The sequence below is a fragment of the Physeter macrocephalus genome, chromosome 17 (genome assembly GCF_002837175.3).
Source record: "Physeter macrocephalus isolate SW-GA chromosome 17, ASM283717v5, whole genome shotgun sequence".
Lineage (NCBI taxonomy): Eukaryota > Metazoa > Chordata > Mammalia > Artiodactyla > Physeteridae > Physeter > Physeter macrocephalus.
This window is the reverse complement of record NC_041230.1, coordinates 11580756-11605428: the sequence shown is the minus strand read 5'-3', so window position 1 is coordinate 11605428 and position 24673 is coordinate 11580756. Positions and strand designations below refer to the sequence as shown.

Here is a 24673-nt window from a genome sequence, read left to right as displayed (position 1 = left end):
CTTTGGAGTTAGTGGGCAGCAGTGAGGCCCAGTTCCCCTTCCTGCAGGCTGAGGGCCTGGGCACGAAAGCCCTGCTGTCAGGCTTCCTCATCTGAAAAGTGGCAGTAATTGTAATGTTGGCCACGAAGGGGCGTTGCAAGCATTAATGGTGTGTGCTGCTCTTCTGTTATTCTCAGACTCACACACACCTGGGTTCAAATCCTGCCTCCACCTCTTCCTTGTTCTGTGACTCTGGGTATATTTGCTTCCCCCTCCGGCTTCAGTTTCCTCCCTTGGAAAATGGCACTGAGTGATGCTGACCTCACCCGATCATGTGCTTGGCCATGTTAGGTTTTAAAATTTGGGAGCTGAGCTTATATCATCAGGCCTTGGAGCCCAATGTCTGGTGTAAGTCCGGCTCCCCCTGTTTCCTGGCCAGATGACGCTGGGCACGCCTCTTAAACTCTGAGCCCGTTTCTGTCGGGACTAAATGGCAGTGATGACTGCCTCCATGAGAGCTGCTGGGAGAACAGCTGAGATCGGGCACAGGAGCTGTTGGGTGAGCCCTGTAGCCCCTCTCTGGGTTCTCGAAGCCCACCTCTGTTTCTTGCACGGCACTCACTGAGCACACCTGAAGTTCTCACGATTGGAAACATCCCATAAGGCCTTTTAGGATCGGAGCTAGGGGCAAACAAGTGCATCGATTACAGGCGAAAATCCCCCATCACCTCACGCTTAGCACCGATTTTATTGAGCGAGCTTGTTGGCTGCGCTCAGTTGGGGAAAGGAGAGCTTTCCTTCACAGCATGCCTTGCTCCTGGGGTCCATCTCCAAGCGGGCTCATGTGTGGAGAAAAGGAGGCTGTCGCCTGACAGGAGGCGAGCTGCCCCTGAGGCAGGGGCAGAAGGTGGGGGTGGAGGATACAGTTCGTGGGTCAGCGCAGAACTGGCCTCAGAAATTCTGAAAGAAATGGCACCAGTCTGGCCCAGAAGGGAGGTGCTGATGGGCGTGGTGCTGGAGGAGGTTGCACAGGCCCCACTGCCGAATCCCAGAGACTCCCCAAAACAACAGGAAGGGTTCCCTTTGAGGCTTCTGTTGGTCCCCTCAAGGACCTCTGCTCCCTGCCAGCAATCACCTTGCCCCCAAAACATGCTGATAAGAGTCCTTGTCCAAGATTGTCAGCAGCTTTCCTCTATTTGAAATCCTGGTTTGGCCTTTGTTTTTTGACTCAGTCTGTCAACTGATGTCCACACATGTGAGAAAAAAATTTGCAAGTACAGGTCTCTTAGTTACTCTTTGACACTCCCCCTGGGAAGCTGGGGAAGCAAAGTGGCCAGCCTGGTTGGATCCCTGGTTTCTCGAATAGCATGGGGGCCACCACGCTGAAGCAGCAGCAATTGGGGTTCACTGGAAACATTCCGGGAACAGGCTACACGGGACCCCCACTGTCCCCGGGCATCCTCCGGCTCCTGGCTGCAGAGCCGACCTTGATTGACGACGGTGTCTGGCAGATGGCAGTCTGTCCCGGAAGGCTGGATCAGGCCGGTTAGCTAGGACAGGCGGATCCTGACCCTCACGCTGGAGTGGGTCACGAGGGCGCCATAGCGCCCCACCCAGGAACGCGTGTCTCTTCCATACTGCTCAAAAGACACGTAGCGGATGCCCTTGCCAAAGTTGGTAAAGACGTGGGAGACCTGTGCAGGGAAGGAGAGTGACGGAGTGAGGCTCCATGGACTTCTCTTCCTCCACAACCTCAACAGATATTCCCCAACACCAAGTAGGTACCTGGCCCTGCTCCAGGCGCTGGGGATATAGCCATGAAGAAAGCAGCCAAAAGATCGTATCCTGGCGAAGCTGAGAGTCTAGACTGTGACGCTGAAGACAGATGGGGGAAAGGGCGGAGGAAGTACTGCAGGAGAGTGGGATTGTAAAGCAAGGGCCCCACTGAGATGACAGAGACCTGATGGGGCGGGGGAGCCAAGTGGGGATCTGGAGTGTTCCAGACAGGAACAGTCAGTGCAAAGGCCCTGACGTGGCAGTGTGCCTGGAGCAGAGTGAGGGGAGAAGTAAGAGATGGGGTCGGGGAGGTAGCAGGCAGATCGTGTGGGGCCTTTGAGATCGGCCACAGAAGGACTTTGGCTTCTGGCTTTTTTTTTTTTTTCTTGGCCACGCCACTTGGCATGTGGGATCTTGGTTCCCCTGACCAGGGATTGAACCCGCACCCCCTGCAGTGGAAGCGTGGAGTCTTAACCAGTGGACTGCCAGGGAAGTCCCTGGCTTCTGGCTTTTTAATCTTCTTTAATTTTTTAAATTGAGCTAAAATTCACCTAACATAAAATGTACCATTTAAAACTGTACAGTTCAGTGGTTTTTTTGTTTGTGTGTGTGTGTATTCGTAATGTTTGCAGTCATCACCACTATCTAATTCTGGAACATTTTCATCACCCCAGGAAAAAAACCTCGAATCCATTAGCTGTCACTTCCAATTCCTCCCTCCCCCTATCCTCTGGCAACCACCAATCTGTCTGCTTTCTGTCTCTATGGCTTTGCTTATTCTGGAAATTTCATATAAATGCAATCATACAATATGTGGCCTTTTGTGTATGGCCTCTTGCACTTAGCACAGTTTCCAAGGCTCACCCATGTTGAAGTGTGAATCTGTACTTCATTCCTTTTTATAGCTGCATGATAGGATGTTGGCTTTTGCTCTGAGAGGTAGCCACGGAAGGGTTACAAGCAGGTGAGATCCGTGGTCTGACTCACCTTTTTTAAAAAATAAATTTACTTATTTTATTTATTTATTATTTTTGGCTGTGTTGGGTCTTCGTTGCTGCACGTGGGCTTTCTCTAGTTGCGGCGAGCGAGGGCTACTCTTTGTTGCAGTGCTCGGGCTTCTCATTGCAGTGGCTTCTCTTGCTGCGGAGCACGGGCTTTAGGTGCGTGGGCTCTAGACTGCAGGCTCAGTAGTTGTGGCGCATGGGCTTAGTTGCTCCACGGCTTGTGGGATCTTCCCAGACCAGGGCTCGGACCTGTGTCCCCTGTATTGGCAGGCGGATTCTTAACCACTGCGCCACCAGGGAAGCCCCTGACTCACTTTTTAATAGGAGCTTTCTGGATGCTGAGTCTGTGTGTTGGGTTGGGGGGGGTGGTGGGAAGAGATCAGGAATGGAAACCAAAAGACCACCTAAAAGCTTACGTTGGTAAGTGAGGTATGATGACCATGACAGTTTAGGCTCAGGAGCCAGTCTGGGGTTGAATCAGGCCCTGCATGTTTTAGGGTGACTTCGGGCCAGTCACCTAACCTCCCGTGCCTCAGTTTCCCCAACTCTAGAATGGGGATGGAGCAAGGACTTTAGTTCACTGCTGCATTTCTAGCAAATAGAGCTTGGCAGGCACACAGTAGGTGCTCAAAAATGTCTGTTGAACAACGAGGCCATTGTGCTAATGAAACGAATTAATGGGTGAAACTCTTGGGCAGGCCTGTAATAAGGGTTCAATGACTGTTAGCTGTTGTTATAGATACCCAGCAGTGCTGAGAGCAAAATTTGAGCAGGGTGAGAGGTGGGTGTGCCTTTGGGTCAGGGAAGGTAGTCTGGACCCACCTGTCGGCAGCCTCTTTCAGTCCACTGAAGGACCGGGTTGGGTGATGCTGAGAACTTGACCACTTCGTTTTCATACATGTCCAGGAGGCGGACCCGGAGCCGGTAGATGCAGCCGCAGTTCTCCCGGGCACCCCACCTGCCAGGTGGCAGTGGGCCTTGATAGCCTCACCACCCGCTCGGGTCTCTGGGTTGGGGAGGGCGACCGAGGTCTGGCCTCCCTGCACTTTGATGAGGTCAGGCCTGGGAACCTAGGGGTAGGAGCCTAGGTGCCCCTGGGGTGGAGCCAGGGCCTGGGGGAAGAGCCTGGGTGCTCCTGGGGGCAGATTCAGGAGGCTCTGGGTCAGGTGTATATGGAGGGGGGTGGGGAGGTAATGGTGTTCTGGGGAGGAACCACAACCTTGGGGAGGAGCTTGAGGGTGTAGGAATCTGGGGGCTCTGGGCTCACCAAAGCTCCGCCCCGCCCCCCCCGGCTCTGCTACTATGAGAGCATCGCTTCCCCTCTGTCAGCCTCACTATGAAGGGGGCACAGTAGCAGTGCCAGCCCGTGGGGTTGATGGGGGTGTGAAATGACTCCCTTCTGCAGAACTACTGCCACCACGGGGGGTTCTCCACTCACCAGTCGGCCACACAGATCTCGATCTGGGAGCTGTCGAGCAGCTCCTGCCACACACCCTCCATCACCAAGTCCACAAGCTGCCTCTTGAAGCACCATCTAGGAAGGGGGGATGATAGGACGGGTGGCGGGGTAGAGAGTCCCATCATTCAAGCCACAGCCCAGAAATCACCTCCTCCCAGAAGCCTCCCCTGACTACCCTGTCTAAAGCAGCCCATCAGGGTTGCTCTAACAGACAAGATGTATGATGGGCTGTGCAACCCCACTGGCCTCTCAGATCCCCTCCACCCTTCACTCTGCTGTGGGCTCCAGGAGGCTGACTGTATGCAGGCCTGCCCCTAATATTTGTGGGGACCGGGACATGAATACAAATGGAGGCCCACATACTAGACATCTGAGGAGAGAATTCTGGGGTCTCCTCAAGCACCAAGAGGCCCATGGTCTAAGGTTGTGTTGCCTGTATGGAAGGGTCACCCTTACCCTCTACTTCCTGTTGGGTCAGCCAATGGGAAGCTCCAGCAGCAGATAGAAGGGAAAAGAGAGTGAAATCAGGGTATTTATTCTCCTGGCTCCCTCCCAAGGGATCATCGTGGGACTGTTGTATTTCTCAACAAAAGGGCCCTCTCCACAATGCCCTCTCCTCCCAGCCTTCTCTGTCTTCATGTTTCGGTAATTGCTTCCTCCCCTTACCCCTGCCAGGCCTAGGGGTGGTAAGATCCCTTCCCCCGACTGTTACTAGCCTAGAGTCCTGTAGTATCTCTTGCGTTCTGCCTGCACCTTTGTAAACAGTCCTTCTCCTCGAATTTCAATGTGCCATAATAACAGAAATAGTGATTTATCAGAAGAACTGATAAATTGACCAGAACTGAACAGAGTGCTCAAGGACAGACCTAGGTTTGTATGGGAACTTCATAAATGATAGAGGTGGCACCACCATTCCATGGGGGAAGGGAAGGATTCTTTAGTAGATGGTGTTGGGAAAACTGGCTCAATATAAGGAGGGGGATAAAAAGAAAACTGGATCCTTACCGAACATCACATTCAAGGTGGATTAAAGATCTAAATGTAAAAGATAAAACTATGAGGTTACTAGAAGAGAGTATAAGAGAACACTGTTAGGATCTAAGGGTAGGGAAGGATTTTTTAAACAAAACTTCAAAAAACAAATTCTAAAGCAAAAAGATGAATTTGATCATATGCAAATACCAAATAACACCATGGACATAGTTAATGCAGATGGTAGAGTGGGGGATTTCTATAATGTCCAGGATGGACAAGGGACTGACAGCTAGAATATACAAGAAATTCTTGTACATCAACGAGAATAAGATATCAACCTTAAGAGAAAATATGAACAGGCAATTTACAAAAGAGGGAATCCAAAAAGCTAACAAGCACATGAAGAGATGTTTAATTATTAGTAAACTGAAACATGCAAATTAAAATAACAATGAGATATCCCATCACCCCTAATATACTGGTAACTACTAGAAAGCTAGATGCCACGAGAATGGTTGACTGTGGGGGGAGGGCACAAGGAAAATGGGTATGGGGTATGAGGATAAAGAGAATCAGCCAATCAAACTGTTTATGTCTTCACAGCATTTATCACCATCAGAAGCTCTGAAGTCAGACTACCTGGGTTCGAGTCCCAGCTCCACCATTTACTAGATGTTAGTTACCCTCTATGCCTCAGTTTCCTATTAGAAAGTGGAGATAATAATGGTATTTGTGTCATAGGGTTGTTGCCAGGATTAAAAATTTTACATGTAAAGCATCTGGCATAGAGTAAGCCCTCTAAATGTTGATTATGTTGTTTTTTATTTTACTGTTTATGCGTTTAATGGCTTCCCCAACCCTACATCTAAAATGCAAATGAAAAAAGAGCAGGTTCCTCATCTTTCTGAATTTTCCTTGTGTCTCTGACATGTAAAACAGTGCCTGGTACCTGGTAGGCCCTCAACAAATATCAGCTGGTTGACTGACTGAATAAATGAATGTGGGAAGGAGAGGCTGAAAATGGGTGAGGGGGAGGATGAGGACGGTAGGGTAGGGTCCCCCTCCCTCGCACCAGGGATCAAGGGCCACTCACTCGAAAGAAGTCACGAAGCAGGTCTGGGAAGGAGCGCCCGGCACCAGTATTAGGTTCTTTTCCACAGCCCAGCCATTCCCGCCGTGCTCCACCTCCCAGCCTCTGAAGCCCTCTGTGAGATATAAAAGGGTTTGAACACCAGGGATTCGCCCGCCAGCTCGCCCCGCAAGAGATCCCGCCACCTCCTAACTTGCTCCGCCCACCAGCTCCTCCCTCCCAGCAGGCTGCATTCGTGGTCCCACCCCACAACGGCGTCACTCAGCCCTGCCCATCCACTCAGCTTCTCCCCAGCCTCTCTCGGCCCCGCCCCCCTGTTCTGCCTCCCTTCACTCTCAAACTACTGGGCTTCAATTCCGGCCCTGCCCCGGGCTCCTTACACCACAGCTTCCGGGCCCCTCCTACCTTGGCCCCTCCCACTCACTCAGTTCCCCTCTCCACAGCCTCGCAATACGACCTTATATTTCTATGCAAGCTCCGCCCCTGCCAGCACCCAATCGGCTTCTCCCCAGGCCTCCCCTGGCTCCTCCCTTTTAACCGCGCCCACCTAATCTACAGTTCAAGCATAGCTTCCCCGCCCAGTCCCCGGGATCCTTCAGCGCTGTCGCGCCCAGCCACCTTGGCTCGCTATACGGCCCACAGCCCCTGGCTCCTCCCACCTAGTTTCCCGAGAGCCTCGACCACGTCCCCTGGCTCCCGGCCCCGCCCCTGTCTACTTCACCCTGGCCACGCCCACTAGCTCCACCTCTCCTGGGCCCCCAGGCCACACATTCCTTTGGTCTCTTTTTTCCCGCCCCTGCTGCTAGCCCCTGCCCCCGGCACCCACGCTCTCCGCAGGAGTTGAAGATGAGGTTGCGGCCGAGGGGCGCTCTCAGGCAGTAGCGCGCCAGGGCGCAGAGCGGGAACTCCTTCTTGTCCTCGCTGTTGGGCGGGCAGCGCTGGGCCACCGCGTAGAGTGCGCGGCCCTCCGCGCTGCGGTCGCGGGCCAGCTGCAGCAGCCACACGGTGGGCCCGTCCACCACGTCGCGCCAGGCGCGGCACACTGGGCGGCAGCGCGTGACTAACGCGCGCGGTGGCACGTGGCTCAGCACCTGCACGAGCAGCTCCGGCGGCAGTGCGTCCAAGGCTATGGGCGGGTCCGCGGGCAGCCGCCGCCGCGAAAGCCGGGCGCCCATCTCCAGCCGCCAGAGTCCTGCAGGTCAAGAGGGGTCGGCGGGTCAGGGCAGCCCGGCCTCCCTCCACCTCTCCTTCCAGGACGCAAGTCCCCTGCGACTTGACCGTGCCCTCATCAGGTACACGGGCGACCGGGGGACTGCCATAACCAAGAAAATCCAGCATCTATTTCCTGCCACTTGGCTCGACGGGGACCAGTTTCTCCCCACCTTTCCCCCTCAAGCAACAAACCCCTGGCCTGATCACGACCCCACCAGGACTGCTAACCACGGCTTCTGTCTCTGGCTGGTGCACTTGTGTCTGGCTAAGCACTTTACATATGACCATATGCATACTGAAGACCCATGAGAAAAATCCACCAAGGAGGAAACCATTTCCACCCCATTCCCCAACCTGTCCCAACTCTCGGGCCTTTGGAATCCAGGACCTGTCCTTCAGCAAAATCTATTTCTGCAATCTCTTCACTGAAGATTCCTGTCACCTTCTTGCTCTAACCAGAACCCAGCTGTCCTGTGGGCCTTCCAAGTGGGTAAATCTCCTTGCTCCTTGGTGCTGTTTCCAGAGATTCTCCCTCCATCCTCCCCCAAACGCCGCAGCTATGAATCTCATCATCAGGGTAGATCGTTTGTCACCTTGTCATCATCATCTGCTGACCCAGATGACTACCCCTCACTTCTCCATGATTTTAGCTCCAGGCTCACTGCCACTCAGGCTGCTCTTATCAACATTCATGGTGATTTCCATATCCAGGATGACCATCCTTCCTTCTGCCACCAGGCCTCTCTTGTTCCCTGACCAGCTGTTCTTCTAGCCCCTCCATCCCGTGGTCGCACCTACACTTTGTCTCAGTAACCACAGCCTCTTCAGAGCCTCAGTCTCAGGCTTCTCACTCTCCACGCATCACCTCCTCTCTTTCCAGCTCTCTCCCCACCAGTGCCCTAGACCTACCCCCACCACACACACACAGTCCTTCCAACCCACTATGATCTCCCATCCTTTGTCCCTACCTCTTTTTCACTGCCCCACACCCCCTCAAGTCCTCAGTTCTTCCTTATCCAGCTTAAATTCCTTGGTTAATCATTTAAAACATTCTTTGCATACACCCTTGCCTCCGCTGGCTTCCTCCTACGCCTGCCCCGGTTAAATCCAGCCCTCCACCTACCTGTGCCTGTACCCACACAGTTGAAAGCAGCTGAAGAACAACACACAACTCCACTGGCTGGTCTCACTTTAAGTTTGTGCACTTGATGCTCAAGCATACCCACAGTGCTGCCTGGCAATCAGATTACATTTCTCTTATCCTCTCGCTCTTCCTCTCTGTAGATAACTCTTTCACACCTTCTCCCCTATCCCCAACACATCACACTTCCTTCCACCTTTTCACTCTCCCTTTGCTTCTTATTTATTTTTTTTGGCCACGCCGAGCAGCATGGGGGATCTTAGTTCCCCTGCCAGGGATCGAACCCGTGCTCCCTGCAGTGGAAGCGCAGAGTCCTAGCCACTGGACCACCAGGGAATTCCCTCCTTGCTTCTTATTCTGCAGAAAAAATAAAATCGATGGGAAGTGAACGTCCATAGACCCCCACTGCCCCATGTAACCACCTCCCTGCCCTGTGCTTTCCCACCGTGACTGCTCCCACCCCAGGTCACCGACCCACAGTTCTCCCCTCTCTCTGCTGCACCTTCAGCTTCCCCCCCTGCACTGGATCATTCCCGTCAGCTCACACAGAGTCATCTCTCATTTGAAAACAAATTAAACTCCTCTTGACTCCACCTCCCCTTCCAGCTCGGACCCCATTTCTTTGCTCCTCTTTATAGTAAATCTTCTCCAAAAAGTTGTCACACTCACTGCCTCCATATTTTCTAGCGATATTCTCTCTCAAACCTTCTCTAATCAGACTTTGCCCTCCTTCTCTACCCTGAAATGTCAAGGTCACCAGTGACCCCCCCTTGGTGCTGAGCCAGTAGTCACTGTTCAACCCTCACCTTGCTTGACCTGTCAGCAGCACCTGACACAGTGAGCTGACTCTCTTCTCACTTGGCTCTGGGCCAGCACATCTCTCTGGACCCTCCCGTCTGCCTGTGGCTCCTAGTCAGTCTCCTCAGCTGTTCCTTCCTCCTCCCTCTGATTTCAGTGTCAGGGATCAGTCTTTTTTTTAAAAAAAATACATTTATTTATTTTTGACTGCGTTTGGTCTTCGTCGCTGTGCATGGGCTTTCTCTAGTTGCGGCAAGCGGGGGCTACTCGGCTACTCTTTGTTGGGGTGCATGGGCTTCTCATCGAGTGGCTTCTCTTGTTGCGGAGCACGGGCTCTAGGTGTGTGGGCTTCAGTGGTTGTGGCACGCGGGCTCAGTGGTTGTGGAGCGCGGGTTTAGTTGCTCCGCAGCATGTGGGATCTTCCCAGACTAGGGATCGAACCCGTGTCCCCTGCATTGGCAGGCAGATTCTTAACCACTGCGCCACCAGGGAAGTCCCAGGGATGAGTCTTTGAACCTCCTCTATTCGCCATGAGTACTCCCTTTGGGATCTCATCCACTCTCATCACCTCTCACCTGGACCATCACTGTCTCCCTGCTCCTTTCCCCAGCTGTCATGTGTGAACACCTGAGTCAGGTCCTGTCCCTGCCCTGCTCAGAGCCCTCCTGTGGCTCCACCTCACTCAGGGTCAGGGCAAGGTCCTCAATGCAGCCCACAAGCCCCACACGATCTGTACCCATCACCTCCCTGCCCTCATCTCCCCCTCACTCACTCTGCCCCAGCCACACTGGCCTCCACACCTCAGGGCCTTTGCACAGGCTGTTTCCTCCACCTGGAGCCAGAGCATTTCTTTGCTCACCTCCACATTCCCTTCAATCTTTGCTCAAATGTCAACTTCTCCATGAGACTGTCCCTGGCCACATTATTTACAATTTCAGGGCCTCATGACCATCACCTACTCCTCCTTCCCATTTCCTTACTTTATTCTTCCCTAAAGAAACCCACTTCACAGATGAGCAAACTGAGGCATAGCAAGGCGAAACACCTTTACTTAACAAGAACTCAGTGATTAGCTCAAGACCTATTGAGAAACGTATTTCATTTCCCCATCAGGGCAGGAGAGCTTAGGAATGAAATGCTCATGCCTGGGTCCAGCCAGCCAGCCTAGGTTTGAGTCCCAGCTAAGCCTTTAGCCTCAAGAGCAAATCACTTCAACTTTTTATGCCTCAGTTTCCTCTTCTGAAAATGAGGATGTTAACCTTACCCACTTCATAGGGTTATTGTGAGGATGAAACGAATTAATATTTGTAAAGCGCTTAAATAATCGCTGGTGTCTCATAAATAAAAGTGGTATTGATATAATATTAGACACTAAATTATGTTAGTTGCTATTATTATTACACACCATAAAAAGATGGTGAGCAACCATTTAGCTACAATATTTTCATCTGGTGACATTTACTGAGCCCTTACTAAACCACCCGTGCTGAGCATTTAAGCTGGATCATCGCACTGAATCCCATCATCGTGTTTTAATGTCCAAAACAATCCTTGGAGGTTGCCCTGGGTTAAGAGGCTTCAACGATCTAATGCTTGTTATACTATCTAATGCCAGTAAGTGCTCCATTCATGTCAGCTGTTACTATTTTGAAATAAATTGATTAAGGTCTTGTTAAGGATTAAGGCTGTATCAAGCCACGGGTCCGTGAACGTGGCGCAAAGCCCGATTCCCCTTCACCCCCACAACAGAGAACTGAAGTTGTGGAGACACGCTTTAGAGACTAGGGTGTGCTTTGCCCCAGGTGGTTATTAGCTGCATTAATAATTAGCTGCAATTTACAAGCGAATCCACGGGCTTGCCCGGTATGGACGTGAAACTCACCAGAGTGTAGTTCCCTGGGTCGGCTCTCCTTAGGAATGTGCCGATCACTGGCAAACAGGGGATCCCTGGAGCTGGGGGTGGTCCCCTCACACAACGAGGGCAGCCAGACTTCACTGAGGGGCAAGGACCTTCAAGTGATGTACCATACGAGCCCTGGGGATTCAAAATGCTTGTGTGCGATGCTCTCCTGAGGACCACGAGGTGCCTTGTAGCCAACATGTCCAACACGGCTGAATGCCAACTACTGGCTGGGTCAGAATAGCACGGCACTGCCTGCTGCTAGGTTGTTTGGGAGTGTGTGTGTGTGTGTGTGTGTGTGTGTGTGTGTGTGTGTTTGGTGTGGAGGATATTGTATTGGTTGTCACAGTGACTGGGGAATGCTACTGATATTCGGTTTCCAGGGACCTGTGATGCATGGCAGACATCTTCCCCAGATGGTTATAACAACGTATCCAAACTGATGTGCTCTTTTCCAGGAATTGACCATTCTCCATTAAGGAGTGGGGTCCACAGCCCTCCCCTTGACAAGGGCAGGCCTTTGGGACTGCTTCTCCTTTCAGAGCATTGCAGAAGTGACATTGCTAAGGCATTTCAGAGGCTGGGTCAGGAAAGAGGATACAGCCTCTGCCTGACTCTCTGGGGATGCATGCATGGGGGGCCGTGAGTCCAGTGGTGTGCTCCTAAACGTTTAACAACTGGCTCTGTAGGGGAAAAGAAGAAAAGAGTCTGGGTGTGTAGCATTTGCTGATTTCTGTCGTGTGAATACACCTTCCACGGCTGACAGCAAGCTACCAACACGACGTCCCTGGACTTTGGAGTTGGAAAGAGCTGTCCACAATGTGCTTCCAGGATCCGGTGCGAGCCAGCTCCAGCACACCACCGCCTGAGTCACCATGTAAGTCTGGCTGCCCTGGAGCCGTCACATTGGAGATAGACATGCTTGGGAGCCCCAGCTGTTTGGGTCTCCCCATCCAAGGTGCTACAGAGAGGAGTGAATGAGCCCTCAGATGACCCAGTCCCAACCACTGCCTGATGGCACCTGCACAAGAGCCCCTGAGAACTGCCTAGCTGAGCCCAGTCAATCCCCAGAGCCGTCAAAATAATAAAGGAACGGTTATTGTTTTAAGTCATTGCATTTTGAGCGGTCTGTTACGCAGCACTTGCTAAATGTAACAATGCTCAGTGACCTGTATTTCAGGGGACAGGTACCCTCACAAAGGGTGGCCAAGAGAATTCCAGTCAGCATTAAAAGTTCCATCTGGAATGGATAGAGAAGATGTGGTCCATATATACCATGGAATACTACTCAGCCATAAAAAAGAATGAAATAATGTCACTTGCAGCAACGTGGACGGACCTGGAGCTTATCATACGAAGTGAAGCAGATCAGAAAAAGACAAATACCATATGATATCATTTATATGTGGAACTAAAACATGACACAAATGAACTCATCTGTGAAACAGAAACAGACTCACAGACATAGAGAAGAGACCTGTGGTTGGTTGCCAAGAGGAAGGGGGGTGGGGGAGGGATAGACTGCGAGTTTGGGATTAGCAGATGCAAACTATCATAAATATTATAGAATGAATAAACCACAAGGTCCTACTGTGGTTTATTCATATATTCAATATCCTGTGATAAACCATAATGGAAAAGAATATAAAAATGAATGTATATGTATATATGTATAACTGAGTCACTTTGCTGTACAGCAGAAATTAACACAACATTGTAAATCAACTCTACTTCAATAAGTTAAAAAAAAAAGTTCCATCTGGGCAGAGGAACTTTGCCTTTAGAAACATTTAGAAAGGTTTCTTTTTTTCTTTCTTCCTGTTTCTTGATCTGAGGGCTGGTTACATGTGCGTTCGTTTGTAAAAATTCATCACGCTGTACAGTTTGTGTACTTTCTAGAAAAGGTTTACTAGAAACGATAACAACAATAAAAACAGAGATGGTAGTCCATGGAAAGGAACCAAAAGATGTCCAAAAAGCTCTCCCCACTGTTATCAAACAAAAGATAGGATTATTATTATTACTATTATTTTTTAAAATTTGGAACGCTTCACAGATTTGCTTGTCATCCTTGTGCAGGGGCCAGGCTAATCTTCTCTCTATCGTTCCAATTTTAGTATATGTGCTGCCAAAGCGAGCACGATAGGATTATTTTTAAATTAAGGAGCCCATGAGAGTATTAAGAGGTAGCTTCTCTCTCTCTTCAGTGGTTCCTCCAATCAAGTAGGACCTTTTTATAGTGATGGAAAATTTTGCACAAAAATACCTCCGTGACTCAGTGGTGATACCATTGCCATGGTTTGGTGGCATATACTTATAATAACCATTATTTTATGATTATTTTTTATGGCTCTGGGGACTGACTGGGCTCAGCCAGGCAGTTCTCAGCGGCTCTCATGCAGTGGTCCTCAGGCAGGGGCTGGCGCTGGGTCACCTGAAGGCTCATCACTCCTCTGTCGAGCACCGGAGGTGGGGACTCAAACAGCTGGGGGCTCCCCAGCATTTCTCCGTCTCACGTGGTCTCCTGCTAGCGCATACTTTTCCCTGAGTAGCCACCCTTTTTTTTTTTTTTTTTTTTTTTTTTTTTTTTTTTTGCGGTACGCGGGCCTCTCACTGTTGTGGCCTCTCCCGTTGCGGAGCACAGGCTCCGGACGCGCAGGCTCAGCGGCCATGGCTCACGGGCCCAGCCGCTCCACGGCATGTGGGATCTTCCCGGACCGGGGCACGAACCCGTGTCCCCTGCATCGGCAGGCGGATTCTTAACCACTGTGCCACCAGGGAAGCCCTTTAGGTAGATTTTTAAAAAAACGGGTACCCTTTCTGGGTGAATGCAAGCCTGAGGTAGCAGGGCCTGGTGATCAGAGCAAGGGCTGGATTCAAGCCCCCGGCTGGCCTCATAATAATAATAGCTGGTTCTGTGCTAGATGCTCTCAAAACAGAATCCCAGGAATCCCAAGTTCCAATGCCTACAAGAGACAGACGGTATCCAAAGTGAGACCAACTGGGTGGAAGCAAACCGGAGAGAAGAGCCCAGCCTGGAGGCTGTGCCAGTACTCACTCTGGCTGATTCACTGCCCAGTAGGAAGGTGGGCCCAGCTTGGCTACATTTTCCAGTTTGTCAAGTGATTGGAAATCCCTGTTTTTATGTGAAATCACCCAATTTTTAAATGTTAGCAGTGCATTTAAAGAAAAAAAAATAAAGGACAGTTGTGGGTCAGGTGAGACAGATCTGCAGACCCAGGAACTGACTGGGGGTAGCCTTTTGTGGCTTCTGTATTATCCCAGTTGATCTTCACACCATGAGGAAACTGAGGCCCAGAGAGGTGAAATGATGCACAAAAGGTCACACAGCAGTCAGAAGTGGAGTTCCGATGGGAATCTGGGCAGTCTGGTCTCCCTCTCAAAGGGCATCCTCCCTATGTACGGCAAAGAAATTAAAAAGCAAAGTGAACAGGAGGGAGACCATCACCAAGAAAGAAATGTTGATAAATTTCTGCAAGAGAGAAAGCAGAAAGAAGTGTAGGGGCCAGGACAGAACTCAAGGTGGGGACAATGGAGCCTCAAGGACCCCCAGAGGCTCTGGACCCAGAGTTGAGGATCCAGAGGGGCCCAGGCTGTGGTAGAAGTGCAGGTCAGGAGTCGAGAGGACAGAGGGAGGACAGAGGTTAGTCCATCTTTGAAAAACTGTGCCTATTGGCCCCCTGTTCCCTCACCTTCCTCCCCCATGCTTTGCCACACGGATCTCAAGCTGCCCAACAGTCACATACAGGAAAAACAAAACAATACTGGATGACTGTTCTTTGAAAAAATTGCATGAAGATTCCAGGAAGTGCCCAGGCTGCTGGTGTTCCTGAGGATAGCCTTCCCCACTCTGGCATCTGGGAGTGAGCTCCCAGCAGCCTGGTTTCCCCCAAGTTATCACTGACAAGTGCTGCCTCCAAACACAGGGTTCTCAGTCATACCTTCAGCTGGACAAAGAGGCCAGTGGGAAAGCAGGACCATATTTACAAAAGCCCCAAATTTCATACCAGTTACTTAAATAAGTCACCCAACCCATTGTTCGTTTGAAAATGTGATTGGACAAGCAGGGATCACCAGATGCTTAAAGAAAACCAGCAGCCTGAAAAAGAACCAGTAAGATAAACATGCAGGGCTTCCCTGGTGGCGCAGTGGTTAAGAATCCGCCTGCCAATGCAGCAGACACGGGTTGAAGCCCTGGTTCCTGAAGATCCCACGTGCCGCGGAGCAACTAAGCCCGTGCACCACAACTACTGAGCCTGCAAGCCATAACTATTGAGCCCGTGTGTCACAACTACTGAAGCTCGCTCCACAACGAGAGAAGCCACCGCAATGAGACGCCCATACACCGCAACGAAGAGTAGCCCCTGCTCACCGCAACTAGAGAAAGCCACGCACAGCAACAGACCCAATGCAGCCAAAAATAAATAATAAATAAATTAATTAATTTAAAAAAAAAGATAAACATGCAGAGCAAAAGTGAACTGACCCCAGAGGTAACAGAGACAGTTCAGAGGGCCAAAAGAATGTAAAGGAAAAGAAAAACCCTAATTAGTACACTCAGGGCCGGCTTCAGGCTTCATGGGTGTGTGACCTGTAGATTTGTACTTAGAAGGGCTCCATGCTTGTTTAATGGTCGGCTACTGCCAACCTGAGATTCTTAATCATTTTTGAACAAGGGGCCCACATTTTCATTTTGTACTGGGCCCTGCAAATTATGTAGCTGGTCCTGAGTACACGTAGATTTGAGAAGAAATTCAAAGCAAAACAAGAATAGGATACTAAAAAAGGAAGACTGTCTTTAAAAAAAAAAAAAGGAAGACTGTCGTCAAGAAGAAAAAAAGAATTCCAAGAAATAGATGGGATGAGTTAAAAACAGGAAAATCCTTCTCTCAAAAGAGAAAAAGTAAAGCTATTTAAAAAAACTGCAGGAAAAACAAAAAACTGTTTAAGAAAGTCACAGCACAAATATGATACACGCTAAACCATATCCATGTTATAGCCATTTGATAACGTACGAGAAAAAGGAATCCATTTGACCTGGAGGCTAGGGGCATTCTCCTTATACTAGCTCTGTTTATTGGTTTTCATGGGAAAAATATTGTTTTTGTTTTTTTGAGATATAATTAATATTGTGTAAATTTAAGATGTACAGCCTGTTGTTTTTTTTTTTTTTTTGGCCGCAGCACGTGGCTTGTGGGATCTTAGTTCCCTGACCAAGGATCGAACCTGGACCCCCGGCAGTGGAAGCAAGGAGTCCTAAACACTGGACGGCCAGGGAATTCTCCAGCCTGTTGATTTGATACATTTATATATTGCAATATGATGACCACTGTAGCATTAGCAATGCCTTTATCACTTCACATAATTATTTCCTTTTTTGGTGAGAACATTTAAGATCTGTTCTCTTAACATAAAGATTGTCTTTTCAAAAAAAGACAATCTTTTGGATTGTGCTAGGAAATCTACATGCAAAAAGATGAATTTAGGCCTTTACCTCACACCACACACAAACATCAATTCAAAATGAATCAGAGACCTAAATGTAAGAGTTAAAACTATAACATTTTTAGAAGAAAACAGGAGAAAAATCTCATGCTCTTGGGTTAGGCAAAGATTTCTTAGATACAATACCAAAAGTATGATTCATAAAACAAAAAATGGATTAATTAAACACCATCAAAATGTTAAACTTTTGTACTTCAAAAGACACTATTAAGAAAATGAAAAAACAAGCTATAGATTAACAGAAAATATTTGCATACCATATATTTGATAAAGGACTTGAATCTAGAATATATAAAGAACACTTAAAATTCAATAATAAGACAATCCAATTTAAAAATTGATGAAAGATCTGAATAGACATTTCACTGAAGAAGAAATACAAATGACTAATAAGCACATGAAAAAATGCTCAACATCATTAGTCATTAAGGAAATGCAATTGAAATCACAATGTGATGCCACTGCATGCCCACTAGAATGGCTATTGTCCAAAAGATTGGCAAGGACAGGGAGAAACTGGAACCCTCACACACTGCAGGTGGGAATGCGAAATGGTACAGCCTCTTCGGAAAACAGTTTCTCTAAAAGTTGAACATTAAAAAAAAAGGAAAGTTAAACATAAACTTACCATGAAACCCAGAAATTCTACTATTAGGCTATCTACCCAAGAGAAATGAAAACATACGTCCAAGCGAAGACTTGACTGCAAACGTGCATAGCAGCATTACATCTTTGGAAACAATCCAAATGTCCATCAACTGGTGAATGGATAAACAAAATGTGGTAATAGTCATACAGTGGAATACTGTTCAACAATAAAAGGAATGAAGTACTGGTACATGCTACAATATTGGAATGAACCCCCAAACAGTATGCTAAGTGAAAGCACCAGACACAAAAGACCACATATTGTATGATGGAGTCATATGAAATGTCCGGAAAAGACATACAGAAAGATTAGTAGTTGCCTGGGACTGGACATGGGAACAGAAAGTGATCACAAATAGGCACAAGGGATATTTTGGAGGTGATAGAAATGCTTTAAAACTGTGGTGATGGCTGCAAAACTCTGTAAATTCACTAAATCACTGAATTGTACACTTAAAAGGGCTGAATTTTACGGTATGTAAATTGCACCTCAATAAAGCTGTCCAAAAAAACCCCCAAACCCGGCAATCTTTACAGTTAAAGCATGTAAGACTTAAATAGCGTAACAGAACAGACTGTAGAAGTAATCAACCTTGACAGTGTGAAAGCAAGTGTACAACTGACAAAAGATGGGAAAGGAAAAGGTGGGAGGAGGGGAAGCCAAGACGCTTCTCTCACTCACTTAGTATCATGGGAATCAAAAGTTGCCAGAATAAGAAATACAAGTGAAGCATGAAATTTCAAGTTACAAAGGTAAATAAGAAATGATCTTTAAAAAAGTACAATTATTAAAAATTAGTGGAGCGAATACACAGTGAGCTAAACACCATCTTTCATAGCAGACAGTAATAGATGATAATGAATTTCCCTATTTCTCTGTCATTTTCACTGTCATCACCCGCTCAGTTATTCAACTGCCTTCTGGGCCACAGCATGGGTGAAATGGGAGGCAAAGTTACTTCTGATTTTGGTATATTCTAGTTTAAATGTCATGAACATCATGCGTATTAAAATCAACCAACCAACCAGCCAACTAGTGCAATATCACCATAATTTACTTAAAATGCCACCAGTGAGAACTCCCATACACACCTGACGAGAGTAAAAATTGGTGGAACCACTTTGGAAACTAGTTGGGCATTTTTAAAATTATTTATTTATTTATTTATTTATTTATTATGGAGCCGGACCACAGGGCATGTGGGATCTTAGTTCCCCATCAGGGATTGAGCCCGCCGCGCCTGCAGTGGAAGTGCGGAGTCTTAATCACTGGACCGCCAGGGAATTCCCTAGTTGGGCATTTTTTATGTATTTATTTATTTATTTTTGGCTGCGTTGGGTCTTCGTTGCTGCGTGCGGGCTTTCTCTAGTTGCGGTGGGCGGGGGCTACTCTTTGTTGCGATGCACCGGCTTCTCATTGTGGTGGCTTTTCTTTGTTGCGGAGCACGGGCTCTAGGCATGTGGGCCTCAGTAGTTGTGGCTCGCGGGCTCTAGAGCACAGGCTCAGTAGTTGCGGCGCACGGGCTTAGTTGCTCCGCGGCATGTGGGATCTTCCCGGACCGGGGCTCGAGCCCGTGTCCCCTGCATTGGCAGGCGGATTCTTAACCACTGCGCCACCAGGGAAGTCCCAAGGCATTTTTTACTGAAGTTAGAAATGTGCCTTCTCCATGACCCAGCAATTCGACCCCAGAGCCAGGAAACACATACTAGGATATTCACGACAGCATTGCCCCTAACAGCTCCAGCCTGGAAATGACCCAGGTGCCCATCTGCTGTAGGGTGTATAAACAAATTAAGGCAGTCACAGAATGGGATACTAAGTAGCAATAAAAAAGAGTTAACGACAAGTAAACACAACAACACAAATGGACCTCAAAAGCATAATTCTGGGTGAAGTTGCCAGACACAACAAGTCACCCAGAGCGCGAGTGCCAGGACAACCAGACAGCTGGGTGGCCTGGGGCAGTCCTGTCTACACCTAGTGTTCCCGGGTAATTAGGGTCATTGTTAATAGTGACCCCCATCACTTCCAAAATTCCCTGGTTTAGATGATAAATTATATAGTCACACCAGTGGTTCTACTCTTAGAAAGTTTACAAACAAGCTAAACTAATCAATACTACTTATGGATGTACACACATATTAAAAGGTACTAACACCATATTAACAAAAACCAAGCAGGGAGACAAGCATTGTAAAAGTCGGGACGCAGGTTCCCTCTGCGGGGATGGAGTGGGCTACTAACCAGAGGGGCACCTGGGGGCTGGTAATGTTCTCCTTGTTGACCTGGGTGCTGGTTATATACTTTATAATTATTTGTTAAACTGTACATGTATATTTTATGTACTTTTCTGTATGAGTGTTGTATTTCGCCATTTAACAATTACTAGCGCTATCAGTGAACACCAAGATTATTTAAGTCAAAGAAGGAAACAGTCACACTGCATCTTAGTGCAAATAATAGTTCACATTTGTCGACGCTTTCTTTGTGTAAGGCATCCTGAGAAATTCACTACGTGCATCATCTCATTCCCTGGAGGCAGCACTGACATTTCTGGGGCATCACAGGGCTAGCCGGGGACACTGTTTTGGGGAACTGCTGGTGACAGCCTGCAGAGGAGGTGGCACTGGGGAGAGATGAAATGTTGCCAGTTCCACATTCGGTCAGCCCCGGGCTAGCCCCAGCCCTAATTCAAACTTCTTCGTGAATTTGCGCATATGGCTTTCCATCTCTAAGCGTAGATGTCCCCTCTGGAAAATGTGAAATGTGCAGGTCCACATCTCCTGTCCACAATCCCTAAATCCAAAAGCTCTGCAAACCAAGTCTTTCACAGACCCATTTGGTGGCAGAGCTGCCCCGAACTGATGGAAGGTTTTATTTATGATATGAATTTGCATTTCACTGAGGAAATATCAGTGTGTTTGATTACTCTCTAGCCCCACTAGGAATCTTACCGAATGTACAGGATGGTTCCTTATGGCTTACCTCATATTCACTTCCCAAGTGCATTGGGCCTCAAAGGTTTTGGCTAAGACACTGTGGACTTGTAGTAACTCTCATTTCTCATGGTGATGGGGAAATTCAGTGAGATCAAGGCCTGGCCCTCTCCAAGCGTTAGCTGCCATTGTGAACGTTGTGACTATGATTAGCACTTAAGTCCATCTATGGGACTGGAGTCTGTGGCTGCACCTCCTTATGTCAGAATCACGCAGCCATTGAAACCATGACTGGAGGAATGTGGGCTAAGGGGATCCGTGCTTAGGGAGTAACGAAACACAGCAGGACACGAAACTGCACCAACGGCAAGGTCAGAGCCATTCAGTGAATTTTAAAAAGGCAAAAGAAAATGGCAAGTTTGGGACTTCCCTGGTGGCGCAGTGGTTAAGAATCCGCCTGCCAATGCAGGGGACACGGGTTCGAGCCCTGGTCTGGGAAGATCCCACACGCCGCAGAGCAAATAAGCCCGTGCGCCACAACTACTGAGCCTGAGCTCTAGAGCCCGCGAGCTACAACTACCGAAGCCCACGCCGTGCCTAGAGCCCGTGCTCTGAAACAAGAGAAGCCACCGCAATAAGAAACCCGCACACCGCAATGAAGAGTAGCGCCCACTCGCCACAACTAGAGAAAACCCATGTGCGGCAATGAAGACCCAAGGCAGCCCAAAGTAAATAAATTAAATTTAAAAAAGAAGAAAATGGCAAGTTCAAAATCTACCTCCAGAAAAAATAAGGAGTAGAAGGAAGGGCCCAAGAGCTGTGATGATGTTATGAATAGTTATTCCCAGGTGAGCAGACCATGGTAGTTAAGAAAAATCCTTCACAAGATACTAACAGCTAATGTTAACCGCACACTAACTGCTCTAGGCATGTGGAAAGTGCTTTACCAAATCTCACAGAAGGCTCAACAACAACCCCATGAGGCAGGCGCTATTTTTCAGCTGGGGAAACTGAGGCTTAGAGGAGGGAAGCAACTGACCCAAGGTCGCCTGACAAGCAAGGTGGCAGGTCGGGGATTTGAACCTCGGGGTGGAGGACTCCAGGGCTTGTGCCACTGTGCACGTCTTCATCTCTGAGTTTCTATACTGTCTTACTTTATTTATGTCAAATTTTACCATAAAAATGTCACCATACAGAAAAGCTGAAAAAAATAGTTAAAACGAATATCTCGGGCTTCCCTGGTGGCGCAGTGGTTGAGAGTCCGCCTGCCGATGCAGGGGACACGGGTTCGTGCCCCGGTCCGGGAGGATCCCACATACCGCGGAGCGGCTGGGCCCGTGAGCCATGGCCGCTGAGCCTGCGCGTCCCGAGCCTGTGCTCCGCAACGGGAGGGGCCCCAGCAGTGAGAGGCCCGCGTACCGCAAAAAAAAAAAAAAAATAAATAAATAAAAAACGAATATCTCAATGTGTTCCATATTTTGCCATATTGGCTTTCTCTCCCTCCCTCTCTTTTGATGAACTGTTTTTTTTTTTTTTGATGGTCTTGAACCTTGTGGCATTTTATTTGAATTACATTTTACATTTTCTATCTTGGTATGTTGTGACTCCAGAGGACCAGCTACTGTTGCCAAGGCAAGATGACTTTGGGTAACTGCAAGGATCCACAGGGGTTTTTGTTTGTTTTTTAAATTATTTTTTATTGGAGTATAGTTGATTTACAATGTCTCTTTTGATGAACTATTAAACATGCATCTTCTAAGAAAGAATAAGGACCCTCTATAAGTCTATACTAACACTTAACCCACTAAGAGAAATCCATTCTACTGTCTAATCTTCACTCCATGAACACTTTTTCCCATTGTCCCAAGGTCTTCTGGAGCTGTATCTTCCTAACAAAGATAGGGCTCACACACTGCTGGGGTGCTCATGTCTCTCTAATCTCTTCTAATCTAAAACACTGCCCCTGCCTTTTCCATTTTTCTTAAAGAGATTATATTTCTTTTATCATAGGAAAGAAATAAGGCAGACTCTTTTCTATTTGATTTGTGACCCATATGTATAACTTGACTGGATTGAAAAATTAGCATTTAAATAAATATAAAAACTTTATTAAAAATATCTTAGGGGGCTTCCCTGGTGGCGCAGTGGTTGAGAGTCCGCCTGCTGATGCAGGGGACACGGGTTCGTGCCCCAGTCCGGGAAGATCCCACATGCCGCGGAGCGGCTGGGCACTTCCCTGGTGGCACAGTGGTTAAGACTCCACGCTCCCAATGCAGGGGGCCGGGTTCGATCCCTCGTCAGGGAACTAGATCCCACATGCATGCCTCACCTAAGAGTTCGCATGCCACAACTAAGGAGCTCGCAAGCCGCAACTAAGACCCAGTGCAACCAAACAAATAAATTAAAAAATATATATATTTTAAAGTAGATTCCTCAGCCAGGCCATACAAAAACGGGAGTCAACAGATTATATACATATATACATATAATAAGAAATATATATATATAGTTATATATAGATATATTTAATGGAACAAGAAAACAAAAGTTTACAAAAATTATTTCATGTTACAAAAGTGCCAATAGAGAAACTAAAAGGAATGTCATGATTATATAGGAAGGCGGGAAACCGTGGAGATGATGAAAGCTGTCTCCATCTATTTTTAGCAAAGGATTAACAGACATTGTCTCAAAGTTGATAAACTAAGAAATAACAATGGAAGAATTTGCTTTAAAAATTTGGAAGTAACTACCAGAGTAATAAAAAGCAGAGAAAGGTTTAAAACCGTGCACCACGGTTCACAAGTTACTTTTGCCATTTCTGAAAAGTAATTTAATTACAAAGTTTTAAAATTCGCTGCGGGGGAGGGCGCGCTGTTTAAACGATTGATAAAAACTGGCTGCGGGGGAGGGCGCGCTGTTTAAACGATTGACAAAGCTTTGATAGCAAAGCTGTGTCCTGTTTGTCTTTTGTTCTTGTGTTACTGGGACATTTAAAAAATTGTTATTATCTATTTTAAAAGTAGGTTGGTAATACTGTAAATTTGAATACTGGTAATATTCAAAATAGGGGGTAAACAGCTGCTGTCTAAAGTTGAAGGATCAAGATACGGAGCGTTAACAAATATTACTGAACATTGCAAAAGTTAACTTAGAACAAAATTTAAATTGGGTGGAGCGGCCGCAGCTACAAACATACTGTGCCCAAGTTGCTAAATCGAGAAACGGCGCTCTAAGATCTTCTGATTCACAGATTTTTCCGCCAGTCAGAGGAAACAAAAACCAGAATTGGTAAAAAATGGTCTGGCCTTTCACCAGCTGCTGCGAACACGTGTTGGTCGGGTACGTTTCGGAGGGGGATTTATTTAATGGTGGCCTCCGCGGGCCAGCAGCCGAGCGGAGAGGCGAGGGCTTTACAGGGCTGCTTTTAGCAAAGCCCTTTCCGAACGATCTGGGGCTTTCAAACGTGCGATTGTGTAACTCTGGACTTCAAGGGGCAGAAGCTGGCTGGGGCAGGCCGGGAAGGGGCTCTAGGGCGCAGGACCCTCGGGACACGCCCCTCCGGGCAGGGCCTGGGGCGGAAATCCTTCCCGGGGCGCCTCAGCCGCGAGTGGGGACGGGACACCGGTCCCGACCTGGGTCCCTACCTGTCCCGGCGCTCACCTGGCGGCCTGCTCGGAGGCGGCGGCGGGCTAGGATCCCCTTCCCCACCGTGCTCTGAGAGGCAGTCGGGGGGCTCCCCGGGAACGGCCCCGCCCAGGGAGCCCCGGGACCCGCGCTCTGGGCAGTCGGTCGTCTCCTGGGCGGGCGGCTGCACGAAGCCGGAGCGAGGGAGGGGCGGGGTCTGGGAGGCTGTAGGCGCCGGGAGGAGGGCCCAGCGGCCGCAAGGCTGGCGGCGAGGGGACCCAGCCCCCGCCCTCGTGCGTCTCGGGGCCAGCTCCTCTGAGAGTCCACATTTTCTCCACGTGGTTACGCGCTGCCCAGGCGCCCCGCGATCTGAGACCCGGGTTCCCCGGCGTCTAGCGGAGGCACCTCCGGGGGGCGAGTCCCACCTCCCGGGGAGCCTCCCGCCGTGGGAATGGTTCCAGCTGCCCCCACCCACTCCAAATCCTGTCTTTCCTTCTTATTCCCGCCACCTGCCTACAACCGCCTCCGCCATTCACAACCTCTCTCCCACCATCGGTCAACTTCTAGTAAATGGCCGAGCTGTGACTTCGACCCTGGGCTT

General features: G+C 48.6%; 1 protein-coding gene and 1 non-coding gene across 10 annotated transcripts; both read right to left on the bottom strand.

Moving 5' to 3' along the window:
• Positions 1-159: 159 nt before the first annotated feature.
• Positions 160-24244, bottom strand: LOC102973208 (F-box only protein 17). Of its 9 annotated transcripts, XM_055079321.1 has the most exons (9): positions 24109-24244; positions 7110-7475; positions 6287-6398; positions 5224-5253; positions 4675-4707; positions 4198-4293; positions 3582-3717; positions 1765-1854; positions 160-1673 (listed from the first exon to the last, which is right to left on the bottom strand). In XM_055079321.1, the coding sequence occupies exons 2-9, from the start codon at positions 7456-7458 to the stop codon at positions 1530-1532; spliced, it is 990 nt and encodes a 329-aa protein (XP_054935296.1). In that variant the 5' UTR covers positions 7459-7475; positions 24109-24244; the 3' UTR covers positions 160-1529. The 9 variants fall into 9 exon arrangements, 5 of the variants coding, with proteins under 5 accessions (XP_054935296.1, XP_023988333.1, XP_054935297.1 ...); XR_008615610.1 differs by lacking the exons at positions 1765-1854; positions 24109-24244 and adding an exon at positions 2743-3017 and having other exon boundaries at positions 1611-1673; positions 7110-7539; XR_008615607.1 differs by lacking the exons at positions 160-1673; positions 24109-24244 and adding an exon at positions 2620-3017 and having other exon boundaries at positions 1766-1888; positions 7110-7539.
• Positions 13369-13475, bottom strand: LOC112067323 (U6 spliceosomal RNA). Its single transcript, XR_002893199.1, has one exon. It is a non-coding gene; the product is annotated as a U6 spliceosomal RNA (small nuclear RNA).
• Positions 24245-24673: the final 429 nt, after the last annotated feature.

Coding starts and splice junctions, on each gene's coding strand:
- LOC102973208 (XM_055079321.1), bottom strand. CDS start 7,458: ATGGGCGCCCGGCTTTCGCGGCGGCGGCTGCCCGCGGACCCGCCCATA. Junction 6,399..7,109: donor CTTCAACTCCTGCGGAGAGC/GTGGGTGCCGGG, acceptor TATATCTCACAG/AGGGCTTCAGAGGCTGGGAG. Junction 1,855..3,581: donor CTGAAAGAGGCTGCCGACAG/GTGGGTCCAGAC, acceptor ATCTGTCTTCAG/CGTCACAGTCTAGACTCTCA.